We start from the raw sequence: 15,623 nt of genomic DNA, 5'->3' as shown, positions 1-15,623 counted from the left end.
CAGAAAATATAATTATCCTAATTCTCAAAGAACTGAAACTGTATGATCATATATTCCAAAGAAAAATATATATACAGAACTCTAAAATAAAGGCAAACTTATAACCAATTTTAAGTGGTGATTATTAAGAGTAAATATTGAAGGCATTTGCAGAAGTATTGTACATTTCCATGCAGATTTATTAAAAATAGTGACACTATATAATTTATGCTAGTTTTACATGACGTGTTTTAGTGCTGAGGTAAATATGAGGCTGGAAAAGAGGTAAGTAAATTGGAAAATGAATCAAAAGTATAAAAAACAAAATTTAAAATCAACCATTGTGCACATTGCCAAATACTTTCAAATATATAGTGGTTTTAAAAGTAATCAGCTAAAACGCCATTGATTCATGATGACTTAAAAATAAAAGAACTAACAGACAATTAAAGTGGACTGGAATAACACTTTCATTATATTTAGTGTTGTGCAAAATTAATTTTAAAAGTATTATTTGCATAGCCACACCTAAACTGTCTTGGATTGTGGAATTCAGAGGAATATGGGAATATGAAGCTTATATTTAAATAAAAATCAATCTGGCATCAACTTTCCAGTTAATAGGGAAATGATTAGAATCGTGGAAGAATAATTCTAGCTATATTTAATAATTGTTTAATGTAGTTGTGTAATTAATTTAAAGCAGAAAGCAGATATTTAGTCATAGTTTTGTGGGCTAGAGATTCCAAGAAGCATTCCAAATGTAATTTACATGCTCATTGACCAGCATGGTCCAACAGACATCAGCCGTCCTGAGGTACCGCCCTCTTTTGCCAACCTACCTTTATGCTTATAATTGTTATTAAAGCTATTTTACCACCTTGTGTGTGAGCAGAACAATATAAGAAGGTTTGTGTAAATGTCAAGTGGACATTTATGCATTAGAATATTACTGAAGCAATTAACATTAAATCTATTTTAATTCAAAATCACTTAAAAAATTTTTTTACGACTTCTCCACAATTCTTCTTTCACAGACACATAAAATTCAAAGCTTGTGTCTGGTTTTGGAGCTCCAAATTTAATTTTCATAACTGACTTTGAGGCTGATTTTCAAAGAAGTTGTACTATCCAAAAAATATCGTTTCTAGATTTTTAAGAATTGAATTTTATTTGCCTCGATGAATTCAGGAGAAGGTAGCAGAAGATAAATAGTTGGTTTCTTGTGTCTTAGATATTGAAATTTAGTCTAATTATTACATAAAACATATTTCATACGAATTATTAGTTGTACATAAATATATAATAAAACGTATTTATAAAATACACAACACAGGATGAATTGTCATTTGTAAGAAGTGTAAATTGTAGGTGATTAGGAGAATTACTTTGCACAAAAAAGTGAAAATGAAGAGTCAGGAAAATCATCAAACAGAAAATGAGTTTTGTTTCAATTCTCCCCAAAAGTGCAAAGTGAAGTTAGTTCACAAGGTAAGTGGTTAGAAATTCTTAAATAATATTCTGATAATTTTATTGGGACTAGCTAACTCCAGTCTGCTTTAATTTGTCTGTTAATATTTGCATATTGTTAATCTCCTTACATTGATACTAAAATATCTTGGAAAACAGAGGTTAAATAGTTTACTACAGTATAATTTCCAAACTAAGCTGGTCTAGGGTTCTAAGCCCACAGTGGATAATGGGTGAAGCTGAGGTCATATTAAATATTTATTCAGAACAATTTGTGAGTGTGTCAGGAGTGGGTGTTCTCACAAGTCACTTTCTAATCATCTAGTAAATGGCCATATATTTAGCTAACTTCAGTATAGAAATATGAATCTCTGTATAGGGTTATATATGTGTATATTAATTATATATACACATATATAAAATATTTTGGCTTTTCTGTTGCAAGCTTGAACCATTTTTAATTTCCAAAGCAATCCATCCTTTTCATTTTTTAACTTTGCCCATGATATTCACCATATTATTTTATTATCAGAGATGTTTCCCTCCCTTTCATTCAGTAAACTCTTTCAGATGTGTTTGTAAAGCATATTACTGATTTATAAAATATGTGTCATTTTGATTTTCTAGAATTGAAATAAAATATTGCCTTTGACATTTTTTATTTCCAAAACCTGCTGTTTTGGTAGTAAAAATATTGTGGTGATTTTAGCCACAATATTATTCTGATTGTTGTCATGTTAAAGTGTTTTGCTATTAAATGTATAAAAACTTATTTTTCCTGCAGTTTTTTTTGTGTGTGTGGTGTTTGACATTCATGCACATTAGAAATTGCCTTTATGGTAACTCCCGTCCATTTCCACACCTGTAAAGACCCAAAAGGGTTTTCCACACCACTGAGATAAAGTGTGGCTGTGATTGCCTCAGACAGGGTGGCTTAAGCTAATGGGATTTTCACTATACCCTGTTTCTTTTAGTGACATTCCACGGATTCCTGAGAGCTCTCATCCTCCACTGGAGTCCAGTGAGTATAAGATTTACTGTCTCCTTTAGTTATTTGATGTAAATGAGTTGGCAATCATGGCGGTCATGGGAAACCCAAAGGAGTTCTGCTTTAAGATTTTTCTCTTTCTGCTCTTTGTGTGTGTGTGTGGGGGGGGGTGTCTATCAAAAGTTCAAAAGTCTTTATTGGCAATAACCTTCTGCATCATAGCAGTCAGGATGCACAGAGCAAAATTAATATACTAACAGTTCTATTTGCTGTACATGAAAATGCATTGTGATACTGGATTATTCAGGTTGATTGGAAATTGGCTCAGTGTCATGAACAGTGAAGGAAGCAGGCACATAAATAATTCTAATACAACCTAACGGTGTCAGATATGATCATGGAAGTGAGTGGGTGGAGTAGAGGGGGTTTTCAGTGGAAATAAAGGGCCAGGGGACTGTGGCTAGAGGGTTGAGTTATCTACATGGGCATTAAAGGGACTCCAGATAAAAGAAGATGATGGGGCTTCCCTGGTGGCGCAGTGGTTGAGAGTCCGCCTGCCGATGCAGGGGACGCAGGTTCGTGCCCCGGTCCAGGAAGATCCCACGTGCCGCGGAGCGGCTGGGCCCGTGAGCCATGGCCGCTGAGCCTGCGCGTCCGGAGCCTGTGCTCCGCAACGGGAGAGACCACAACAGTGACAGGCCCGTGTACCTCAAAAAAAATGTGGAAGTAACTCAAATGTTTACCTTGCATTGGATGGGAGTTAAATTAATTATACTTGGGCTTGCTTATTATGTAACCCAGCTTATAGGAATAGAAAATACAAGGTGATTTAAGGGGAAAACAAGTGATGGTTATAAGAAGGTAGAAAATATATGGATGGGATAAACAAGGAAGTGGAGATTAGGTTAGTAAATCAAATGCATAGCATCATATTCTGCATACCTGCTAGACAGGAGACCAGATTTGGTTTTGAGTTTTCTAATATAAAGAGGGAAATGGAACCAATTGCATAATTTATAGTGTTGATGTTATTTAAAAGGAAAAAAACTGGTATATTAGAAACATACTGACTATTAGAAGCAACAGTGTCATTGTACTGAGACCGAAGAAGAAAATTATCCTAAGAATACTTCATAGAAAAGACATAGTAATAAAGAATTTTATAGCACTGTTTCGTCTAGTTAAAAGTCTTCAGAAGGTACAGAATGACGCTGATTTAATTTAAACGTAAGTTGCATGTATGGAAAAAAATGTGGATGACATACTCTTGGGAAATGGTCCATAAATAGTGTTTTCTCAATAAAGCTAAGTTTTGAATAGCTGTAGGTTCAAGGTTATACTTGCTGGAGTAATAGCATTCTGCAGACATCCATATTGCTGGTTGTGGACACTTTATCAGTGACCCGGGAAGAGAGGACTTTCATTTAAAACGGGGGAGAAGAGCCTCACTGAGGGGCTGAGTGGGGAGCCAGCCTCCCTCCTCCACGCATGAATCACTAGACAGCATCCTCAGACAGGAGATTGATCTGTAAGATCAAAATCAAAAGAGGTGTAAATCGTATTTTAAAACAGTGATGAATTCTATCTAGGCTTAGACGCAGCTCATAAATTATATGATATGTGCATTCATTTTAATTTCAGTGAGGACAGTTCATAGTAGATGATCCTAAGATAATTAACACAACGGGTACCATCTTTCTTATCACTGATAGCATGAAACCTTTAACTGTATGCGAGGCTGTACGAGAACATACACAGGCCAATACCCTCTAGAAACGCAGAAAGTCAGTACTTACAGAGTGGAGCAAATAAATACAGTATTTGATTATATCACTTTAAATACCTTTAAAATAGACAATTAACCAAAGAAAGCACGATGATAACTTTCTAGGACTATCCCACTGATAGTAGGTCCTACTCTTATGGACGCCATTGAATTATGGTTTTATACCAGTAACAGATGCATTTAACATTTCGTGAAAAATATGTATTCTCCACACATAGGTTACAAATATGTTACTAAAAAGTACTTGATTTTTTTTTCTCATTTTAGGTTCTAGTTCCTTTGAATCTCAGAAGATGGAAAGGCCTTCCATTTCTGTAATTTCTCCAACAAGCCCTGGAGCTCTCAAAGATGCGCCACAAGTCTTACCAGGACAACTTTCTGTATGTGTCTTTGGTACATGTTGGAGACCATTAGTATAAGCTCCCTGTTCTGAGTCTGTCTTTAAAATGTGTGGCTTTCTTTGAAGGCTGTGATACGGTCAGAATCATTTAACAGCATAATCTACTTCATCAGTTTTCATTAATTTATTATTAGATTGTTCTTTTACTCATATATCTGGAAATATTTATTGAATGCCTACAGTGTGCCAGATGTTCTGAACAGTAAGTGATAAATGATAACATGAAATAATAAAGTATCAGTTATTTTTTGTGTGCTGTATAAAAGTTTCTAAGGTAAGTAGTTGGTTAGATGTAATAAACCTGGAGAGTCATGGGCTGTTTACTTAACAACCTCTTGAGCCTGGATCCTGAGAAACTTAAATTTAAGATACTTTTTTAACTTCTTAAGACATTTGATGAAACTTTGGTTGCTGATACTAGTGTGAAAAAGCTACAGTTTTCTTCACTGTTGTTTTATATGTGATCTGGGAAAAGCTGGAGTAAAGAAAACATGGCTAGTTGTTAGGAAAAGCTACATTTCTTCAGATTATGGTAGAACACGGGACATTTGTATTAATAACTAAAAGAAAATCTTGCTGCACATTGTTCTATAAATAGTTGATCATGTGCTACTTCGGTAATGTGTGAATTTCTATAGTCTGTTTTTGCTGCTCTTCTCTTAGTTTTAATTAAACAAAGAAGATAACTGTAAGTTTGCTGTGATTTTTGAAACGCTTCCTGGTTTTAGCTTCTGTTTTTAGTAGGTTAAAGATCTTTGTCTAGTCCCTGTGCTATTTTATCTGCCCTGCCGTCTTTTTTATTTCAGTGTGTGTGTGGGAATCTCTCATACACTCCACCTATTTCAGGTTTATGAAAAACACACCTCTGGTATTAATTAGGAACAGAGGTATGGATTGATACAGATCCGGGTTTGAATTCTTAACCTGCCCCTTACTACTCCCATGTTAAATTAGCTTATTTTGTTCTAATGACTCTTAAATGTATTCTGATCTATACCTATTAAACAACGCATGATCATAATTCTTATTTAACCATAAGCCCAAAACTAACTTCTAAATTAAAAAAAAAAATTAAAGTTAACATTGTCCCCTGCCAGCACAAATACTGCACTGACTGCATTAGGAGTTTGCAGGTAATATTTCAGTGTGCCATGTTCCTGGATTTTGTTATTGAGGTATCTTGTATCTTAGGAGAAATACCATTTGGCCTTCGCTTGGTTTAAAGGCATTTACGCATTGTACCTTCCTTTGCTCCTTTCCACGTCTCTCATGAAAAGTTGTCTGTAATAGGTTAATTATAAAAATTAAATAAGAAAAAAATACCAGAAAACAGCAGTACCTGATGTACAGAGGCATACAGCAAATGCGTTTCCTGATGTCTTCCAAGTTACCTGCATATATTCTTCCCAACGTCAAACATTTTATTTCAACTACAGCTGGCACTGCAGAATGCATTTAGTCATGCTATAATCATTATTAAGATACGTATAATCACCAAACACTTGCATTTAGCATTTAAAAACAAGGACAATTATTTCAATATCCCCCCCTCTTCCCTTAGTCTTTTCTAAAAATTTTATCATTAGTTTTATTCCATCGCATGATATAAGAGACTATAAATCAACACTGCAGGCCCGCCTCTTGTAAGTCACACTTAAAATGCGTGAAAAGTCAAGTTCTAAAATGGTTATGCTTTCAAGTTGGTATTCTTTGCAGAAATAATATCTATAATTCAGTTGTATTTTGCAATTTGAAATTTCCTTCTTCAAGAATAATTTTAGTATTTTTGTGAAATTATAATGCCTCATGATTTTTACAAATGCTAATTTCTTTCTCCATTGCTCTTAGGTGAAGCTGTGGTATGACAAAGTGGGCCACCAGCTGATTGTAAATGTTCTGCAAGCAACAGATCTACCCCCAAGAGTAGATGGGCGTCCCAGGAATCCCTATGTAAAAATGTATTTTCTTCCAGATAGAAGGTATGGAATAATTTTAGAAAAAGTATGCAAAAATCTTCGCTAATTAGAAAAAAGTAGAATTTCCTCTCTTGGGATACGGTTTCGTATATGTTTTAAAGCTTTATCGAGGTAGAATTGACATACCAAAAATTCCACATACTTTATATATATATATATTTTGATGAATTTGCACATATGCATACACCTGTGTTATAGCTTTAAAATGTAATAGATACTTCTCTATGAGGGAATAAACTATATTATCCCTAAAAGAAATTCCCTCAAGCATTGTGTTTCTTTAAAATAATCTGCCAATTTTAAAATTGTCCATTACCTTGTTTCCACATCTATTAGTCTTTGACAGCCACATCATTTAGAATGTACCTTTGTGTATGCGTTTCTATAATTTCTGTAATCGTAACTACTGCCTACATTGTAGTTAAAACTAGAATCTTATTAAACTCGATAGTCTTTTCAGACTTGTATATTAAAAGTTATGAATGAAAGAGAGTAAACATCCCAAGAGCAGCGCTGCATGGAACTACAGTAGGTGGCAGCATATACTTGCGTTTGCTTTTTCATTGACAAAACATACTTATTTTTCAGTGATAAAAGTAAAAGGCGAACCAAAACAGTAAAGAAAGTACTAGAGCCAAAATGGAACCAGACTTTTGTGTATTCACATGTGCATCGTAGAGATTTCAGAGAACGGATGTTGGAAATAACCGTGTGGGACCAGCCCAGGGTGCAAGAAGAGGAGAGTGAATTTCTTGGAGAGGTGAGGGGTGTCGTGAAGATCCGGGTCAGACGCCTCACGAGGCTTCTGTGATGTGCATTTTTATGGCTGCTTTTATTATATTTGGGGAACGGTGCTTGATCTAACCCGAGAGCTGCCCTTTCAGATCCTCATAGAGTTGGAGACGGCGCTTCTAGATGATGAGCCTCATTGGTATAAACTTCAGACTCATGATGAATCCTCACTACCTCTGCCTCAGCCATCACCCTTCATGCCACGGCGACACGTCCACGGGGAGAGCGCCAGCAAAAAGCTGCAAAGTAGGTTAAGGCTCTTTTCAGTTACCAGAAGTAATTGTGTCATTTGATCGAATCCGAGATGAACATTCAGGGTGTTTTTTCAAATGTTCATTAGAGATCGAAATATTGAATAATCAGTCATCTATATAAAGAGGCTTGGCAAAACCATTTTCTGCATTTTCCCAATGAAAGTAATATATACAGTACAGTGGAGTAATTCCACAGCTGAAAGCTTAAAAATTCTCAAATATAATTCTTTGCCCAGTCCTGATGGAGCTGTTCATTGGTTGACTGATGGGGTAATTTTTGTCATTATTGGTGGGTTGCTGCATAGAACATCTTAATAACAGTATAATTCCTGGATATTTTTAGTATTATTATTTGTGAGAAACAAGTTTTCAAAAGCATTGTAAAGTGTGTTTGCTGTTGTTCATCTGGTGATTGGGGAAAACACATTTTTTTCTGTACTTATTAATTTTTGAATTAATGACAAAATCTCTTATTGAACAGATGAAACTTAGAAGCCTCGTTTTGGTAATCTGGAACCAAATTGTTTTCCTCATATAATTAAATACTTCATATTAGTGCTTCTCTGATCAATCATTGCCTCAAAATTAATGTTTCATGCAGTGTGATGGCTAATTTTGAGGGCTAAACATAAATATTTTATAAAGGGCCCTGATGCCCTTTCAATAATATGAACTCGGTAGAGTTCCAGCCAAGAAAGTTCTCTTTGAACCTTTCCGCTCAGCCCCATCCTCCCTGAACTGCAGAGGAGGGCGCATAATTGGGTAGAAAACAGTATACACTTCGCTATAGACCTTAATTAAAAACAATTTGAAGAGTCAAAATACTCTTCTATGAAATCCTCTTCCTTCTATGTGTCTTCAGTAATTATGAGGATGCTGAGAATATGTTATCCTTGGATAACGAATATTTTTTTAAACATCAGCTCTGCATTAACTTCGTAGTACATATATGTATAACTGAATCGCTTTGCTGTACACCTGAGACATCGTAAATCAACTCTACTTCACCAAAAGTGAAAGTATTTAGTAAGAATGTAATTAGCTTTAAAAAAAAATGTGACCATGTCCTCCACATTTCCTGACCCGAGCGGACACAGAGGTATCTGTTTGCCTTCCTGTCGTGCAGGGTCCCAGCGAATCAGTGACAGTGACATATCAGACTATGAGGTTGATGATGCCATTGGAGTGGTCCCTCCAGGTGCGTGGGGGAACGTGGCCGGCTTCACTGTGCTTCCGTGCTTGCTTTGCTGCCAGCTTCCAGACGTCCTTGGGTCCCATATGGGAGATTTAGAGCACGGAGAAGTCTGGATTATACTATTCCATGGTGACTTGTCTTCCAAATTATTAAGAAAGTTTGAGGTGGACTAGTAAATACTCATTTAACATCCCCACTTAAATTAGTCAGCGTCCCCCTTAGAAGCTAACGAAGTTCAAATCATCATTTCACAATGCTCTGAGCAGAAGTGAAAATATGACTTTTGAAAGGATAGAGTTAATTCTGTAATAAAAATTCCATTCTCCTGTGTTTATACTGTATGTCTATGACTTCGCTTCCTCCGTTTCTGAAAATAATGTAGCCTTCCATGGAATACACTGAGACAGGTGCATGGCAGGGTTGAAAACTGCATGTGGCATGGCTTAGCTTTTAACGCTCTTGTGAAATGCTCAGCACTGATTATACGCAGAATGTGTCTGTATGTTTTAAAATAAGGAAATGCTTTAGAAAGATTCAATATTCGTTTGAAGTCATTGTCTTTTTGTCATTGTATAAATTAGTAAAGTCTTTGTGACACTGTGCAGTTCAAATCTATGTTTCTCATCTGAGTCTAGTCAGAAAGTGAGTCAAACCAAGTAGTGAAGATGTAATTTCTTGGCACTAATCCTGTTCCCTTTATTTACTAATGAAGAGTGGGGAGATATTCAAATAAGAAGACATTAAAGAGAAAATCTTTAGACATTAAAGAACATTAAAGAAAATCTTTAGACATTAAAGAAAAACTCCTATAAATAGGAGTTCTTAAAGACATTTCTTTGGGACAGTATTGACAGATGTTCCCTTAATTTACATAATTTCTCAGGTGGGGATGCACTTAATTTGAGGGCATTGGTTTTGGTAAAGTCAGTAGACATTACAAAGACTAGTGACTGAGGTCGCAATTTAGAGACATACATACGACTTCATTAAAACTGGGAGAAAATTATGGAGAGTTCCCTAAAATTAAGCTTCATTGATCACTGTATGAAAGTAGCAGATATCTTAAAAACAATGAATCTGGTTCTGTGCATATCTGTGTACTTAGATATTACTCCTTGATATCAGACCATCAGGGAGAGTTTGAAATAATAGTGGCTCATTGTGGATAACAGTTCATGTTTTGCTCTCTGAGTTTGTTGATTTATAAAAGGATCAGAATAATTAGGCACACTCTACCCAGAAACTTTCACCCAGAGTTTAATAGAATATTGTCTTTATGGAATTGAAAGGGGGAAGGTAGTTCTCCATGGTACCCGTTGGCATATTTAAGTAGAATTCAGACGATTCCTCGTAGGAAAGGGGTCTTGTCAACAAACCTTTCTAACAAGAATCTTGGCTGTTAATTCGTCTTAATGTTGTCACTTCTTACTCATCTGAATAGAATTTACTTCTGTGGGTGGTTCTCACAGGCTATTCACCTAAAATTTCACATTTTTATGATGAGGCCGGATAGCGAATGAATGAATGAATGAATGAACGGCTAATTCAACAAATACTTACAAAAACGATGAGTTTCTTCTTTTTTCCCTGAGAGACTACATGGGTAACAGCCAAAGTGGGAAGTATAGGACCGACTGCAGTGGTGTTAATTAGTGTTTGGAACCACCAAAGAACACTGAATTCTAGATATATCTATATTCCATCCTGATATAAACATATGATTATACATGTTTATATCAGGGGTTATCCTTTTACCATAGAGAAGCAGTGTCTGAATTGTCATTTCAAATGATATCCATTTTTATTTAGCATTTAAAATGTAACGAGGCAAACTTTTAATAGAATAGAACTAATAAATTACGTAAGCCAATCAGTAATATTTTATGTTCCCGAGATTTCTTCATAAATTAATAAAGAAGATAATGGAATTTATTTATATTTTAGGGGTGCCCTTCAGTGATTCAAAATGTATATATGGTAGCTTCTAAAGATATAATAAACAATACATTTTAAGTGAAGAGGAAAGATAGTAAAATAAGGGCAAGAAGCTAAAATAAAGTGAGGGGATAAGTTAATAAACGAGTGTGTTGATACATTACCAGATATTCTAAGAGGCTGATTACAGATTTCCTAGTGTCCAGTATAGGGAGAAATTTGTTCACGCGTGGATGCCAGGTAGTTCTACGTGTGTTTAACACACTCAATGAAGCTTCTGGTTACGTTTGCTGAAGCAGCTGGAAAGTGTCATTTAGATGTTCTACCGCAGCTGGGCCTTGAACTTCCTAATACCTGGCTTCTCTAGGACCACAGGGTTCTATGTCCTCGTTTGATGTATTACCACCTTTAAGCAGTTGAGACCTCCAGAGCTACATCTTACTACCTTTATGGTTATCATAGCCTTATTGTTACTTAAAATAAGTAATTTCAGCTGCTTAAGAAGAATAAAAATAACCACACACGGAATGCCCTCATCTGAGGCCAGGTGTCTGGCAACCTCAACTTTCAGACCATTACTGCAAGTTCAGAAAATGAAACAACAACAACAACAAAAACAACCCGATAACTTTGAACTAACTGAAACATTGAAATGAGCATAACATAGCAGTTCCTTCTTACCTTTTTTCTGAAGGCAGAGTGCCTGTTGTCAACAGTAAACTAAACATAATATAAAAAAATGAATTATTATAAAAAGCAGAGAAAGGCCTATGAATGCATATTAGGGTAGGATAAAAAAGACATTAATCTCTATGTAAATACAAAGAATCCAAGAAAAAAATGAATTATACCCTTTTACAGAAGATGCCTAAAGTCTCTAAAAATTACTTCAGAATCATTAATTATTCCAAATCGAAAAGTTCCATTTATATACCTTGAGTATTCACTGAAATCGTGAAATGGTGTTCCCAATTCAATCCTGACCTTCCATAATTACAATATAATTGATACCAAATGTTTTCAAATGATACCAAATTGTAATTTAAAATGTTTTAAGTAATTCAGACTTTGGATTAATTATCTTTAAAACAGCCACCATTATTTTTTAATATTGAACGATGAAATAAATTCACGACATGTAAATTTAGTTGGTTTCGTTCTAGACTTAATATTTGTATGTCTGAACAAGGAAATTTTCTACATGAAATTCAAAATAGTACCTGAATTGCTCTTATCTTTGTCGTAAAATGAAATTATAAATTATACCACTTATGTTTCTATTATTTGGTCCTTTACCGATGTTTTTAGAGAGTAACAAAATAGCTGAGCTTCTTTGGTGTCAATATTGTCAAATTGGCCTTTATGTAATGTTTAAAGACCTTCCGTATATTCTAAGCTTAGTCAAAAGATTATACAATCACAACAAATAAACTGTTGGGGAATTTAGTCTGCCTTTAATAATGATGTTACATGGCATATTTTAAAAATAATGTGAGAGTTGTCAAGTAAATAAATGAGTAGCAGTTCAAGCTACCCTGTTAGACTTAATGTTTTCATGGTTGTGTACGTTTCATGTAGTTGTAAATATCATCATTTTTCCTTTGGCCACAGAATTTTTTATTTTCCTTCCAATAATAGCAACCATAACCCTGTGAAAACATTAATTAAACTGTTACTATGGTTTGCTGTTTTATCTTAACTAAATCAGAGATCATAGAAACCTTTTGGTTTCAAGGGAGAATGACTTTTCGAATTTAATTTTAAGTAACTGTATTAACTTAATTATGTTAGGTTACTCACACATTTGTGGAATAGTTTCAGATGTCTGGGGTAGATTTGATAATTGTTTCTTTCGGAGGGTTGATTTGTTCTGCACTATGGCCATAGTCAGCTCCACCCATACCCTATTTTCATTTGAAAATTGCAGTGTTATCTGTGGTCCTCAAAATTCACAATCAGTGTTTGTTATAGTGAAGCCCTGCTGCTCTTCTTTGTCAATTAAAATTGGTATGGTAGCATCTTTATTTTCTTATTAGTGAAGCCATCTGAAATCCAACTAACATAATTTCTCCTTTGGCAGAAAAATTCCAATAACATTCGAAGAGACACTAAATTTCTAAGCATGGACTTGTATATGAGTAACAGTTCACTGTCAAGTGCTTGATTTGTGTTGCTGAAAAAATCACTCACTCATTCCGTGAACTAGTATCCCAACTCATCCTGACGTCTGAGGCATCAGCTGTCCTATTTGTCATGAGTATCTCCATGGTAACCTTTGAGCCAAACTGTACCCGGTCCTCATGCATGTGTATGTTACATTCTGTACCTATACTTAGTAGTTTTGTCGATAAGGCTGGTAATACCGACTGCATGGCATCTATCTTCATAGGTCAATGGCCGCTTTCCATGTCATTTGATGTCTCCACATGACACTATAGAAGAATACTGACTCGTTGTTTGTGTATACTCTCGCCAGTAGGTTATAGGTCTAGTGCTAGAGAAAGCAAACCTTCAACATTAACTGTGCCAGAGCAGCAGAGAACAACGCATCACCGATCACGGTCGGTATCTCCTCATCGTGGCGATGATCAGGGGAGGCCGCGTTCCCGTTTACCAAATGTGCCATTACAGAGGTAGGCTTCGAGAAGAGCTTAGCATCCTTGACGGTACTCTTTATTATAATACAGTGCAAACTGCCACAAGACTCTAACAGAAATGAAATAATGGTTTGGTCAATCAAGTTATTTTTTTCAGAGTCCTTTGTAGGCAAAATGCCTTTTTATTCATTACCCAACCTATGCAACATTCTGTTCTCTAATCTCAGGTAATCTCCCAGGGAGTGGAAGAAGTGAATGTTGCCAGCACAGTTTTTGAATAACTGTCTTGTATTCTGTTTGCTAGTTAGTTTTCTCCTGTTGGGAGAAATTGTATGGTAATAAATTAGACCTGTGCAGAGAAGTGGCACAAATGATGAGGTTGAGGCAGAATGCATTTTTAAGAAATTTGGGATTGTCTCTTTGAAGCACTTTAAATGTTTGGAAAAGCATATAAAATGGAAGTTACGTCGTGCTGTATTTCATCTCACCCTGAAATACACTTCTGAAATTTTCACTAAGTATGCAGATGAAAATCGTGGTCCTTTTCTGATGGAAGTAAACAAAGGAGGTTAGAGAAATACAGCACAGGCAAAGCAATGGTAGAGAATAAATACCTTTAAAACATGTATTTGGCGATGAGGCCAGCACTTTTCAAGCCGTGTCAGTTATTTGCCAATTACCGTCCATTCTTTCCTGTTAGTCTGTCAGCCTGTTTGGGGAAGGTGGTACATTGTGATGCATGTAAATGTTTGCAATCATTTCAGGAGTTTAGATGAAATTCATCCAACAAGAAGGTCACGTTCTCCAACCAGACACCATGATGTGTCCTGCAGCCCAGTTGGTCACAGACCCGGAGATGTGGACAGTCAGTGTCTATCAGAACAAGACAGGTATTTGTCCACGTTATGATCGCAACACTGTATGTCTTCTTTGCTCTGTTTTCGTCTATGATAGGTATCTTGGTATAGTACAAAAGACAGGAAAAGTATTTCATCATTCAAAACTGAACTTCTCCCAAGGAACGACTCTTAAGATATTCTAATAGAAATGCAACTCTGGGAAATATTTGACTAATATTATATTGTCATAAAAGGTGCATTTAAAAAAAATCAGAATTTATGTTTAGCCAGTTTTAAATGTACAGTTTGTTGTTGACTTAGACACTAACCTAAATTATAGAAGGGAGTCTACGTAAGCAATTTTCAAATATTTTATTTTTTGTGGGTTGCAGTCTTTGGGATGTTATTTATGTAATTATAAAATTATGTTTTTTCTGCAATAAAAAGTTTTTGGGTACAGGCCATCTGAAAGACAGTTACTATTGCAGAGTTTCTGTGAAAACTTCAGCAGTCATATATTTCAGTACACCTACTTCCCATAAAATGTAGTTACCTAAAATGTCTATAAAGTACAAAATATTGAAATGGATTCTTTCTTCTATGGATGTGTACTTAGGCTTAGTTCTGCATCTGTTTGATGTTATGACTCCATGGTTCTACATGCCCCCGCGGACTTTCTCCTCAGACTAATGCCCCTCCTGTAAGATGGGCCTGACCACAAGCTCACGATCTGTTTTGGGTTGTTAGAATTCCCAGCTGGTTGAATCCTGTCTTCTGGCTTTTTGAAGTGTAGAAACTTTTAGGGAAGGGTAGGGAATGAGGCTGGTACACAATGATTGATTTTTGCTGTGTAGTCAAGGACACAGAACTCAAGGAGAGCCTCTTAGCTCCCTAACTGTCACCCTGATGGAGCCATGACCTTCAGGAGATGAGGTTGTGGTACTTACTGGGACGGAGCACTGCTCGGAGGAGGGTGTCCCCGCTGCTCAGGTGGAGTGGAGTCAGGTGAGGGTCCCTTTGTTGACATTCACCGGGGCCACCATGAATTTAGGTGAGGAGGGGGAAAAAGAAGGACTTCTGGGCCAGGGCATTCAATAGAGTGAAATTAATTTGAGTGTAGAAAAAAGTATCAGTTTTAAGATAAAACATTCCTAATCAAGTATGTTCTTAGTTGGTAAAGGAGAAACAGAATAAGTGACATTGCATTTTACAGGCTGTGAGAGCCAAGAAAACTGTCATGCTTTGAGTTGCTAAAAAGAAATTTTAAAATTTAGGGTTCCCATTAGTATCAGAAAAGCCAGATTTATAGGGCTTTTAAAAGTTGTTAAAATACCTAAGCGTCTAGAATTGGAAACAGATTTCTATGTCTTATTTGGGGAAGGTTCAGTTTAGTTTAGTTTTGCCTTGATACT

At 35.8% G+C, this 15,623-nt stretch overlaps 1 protein-coding gene across 21 annotated transcripts in view; it reads left to right on the top strand.

Annotated features, from left to right (window-relative positions):
- The window catches only part of RIMS1 (regulating synaptic membrane exocytosis 1), a 474,653-nt gene that overhangs the window by 312,740 nt on the left and 146,290 nt on the right, over window positions 1-15,623 (top strand). For all 21 annotated transcript variants that reach the window (XM_060030385.1, XM_060030379.1, XM_060030380.1 and 18 more), the window contains 8 exons: window positions 2,424-2,470; window positions 4,491-4,603; window positions 6,472-6,602; window positions 7,188-7,359; window positions 7,484-7,637; window positions 8,772-8,843; window positions 13,252-13,408; window positions 14,137-14,262. In XM_060030385.1, coding sequence (XP_059886368.1) covers window positions 2,424-2,470; window positions 4,491-4,603; window positions 6,472-6,602; window positions 7,188-7,359; window positions 7,484-7,637; window positions 8,772-8,843; window positions 13,252-13,408; window positions 14,137-14,262 — 972 coding nt within the window. The remainder of the gene's footprint in view (window positions 1-2,423; window positions 2,471-4,490; window positions 4,604-6,471; window positions 6,603-7,187; window positions 7,360-7,483; window positions 7,638-8,771; window positions 8,844-13,251; window positions 13,409-14,136; window positions 14,263-15,623) is intronic.

Source organism: Delphinus delphis, chromosome 14 (genome assembly GCF_949987515.2).
Source record: "Delphinus delphis chromosome 14, mDelDel1.2, whole genome shotgun sequence".
Taxonomy (NCBI): domain Eukaryota; kingdom Metazoa; phylum Chordata; class Mammalia; order Artiodactyla; family Delphinidae; genus Delphinus; species Delphinus delphis.
Note: the sequence above shows the minus strand (reverse complement) of the source record. Positions and strands in the feature narration are given on the sequence as shown.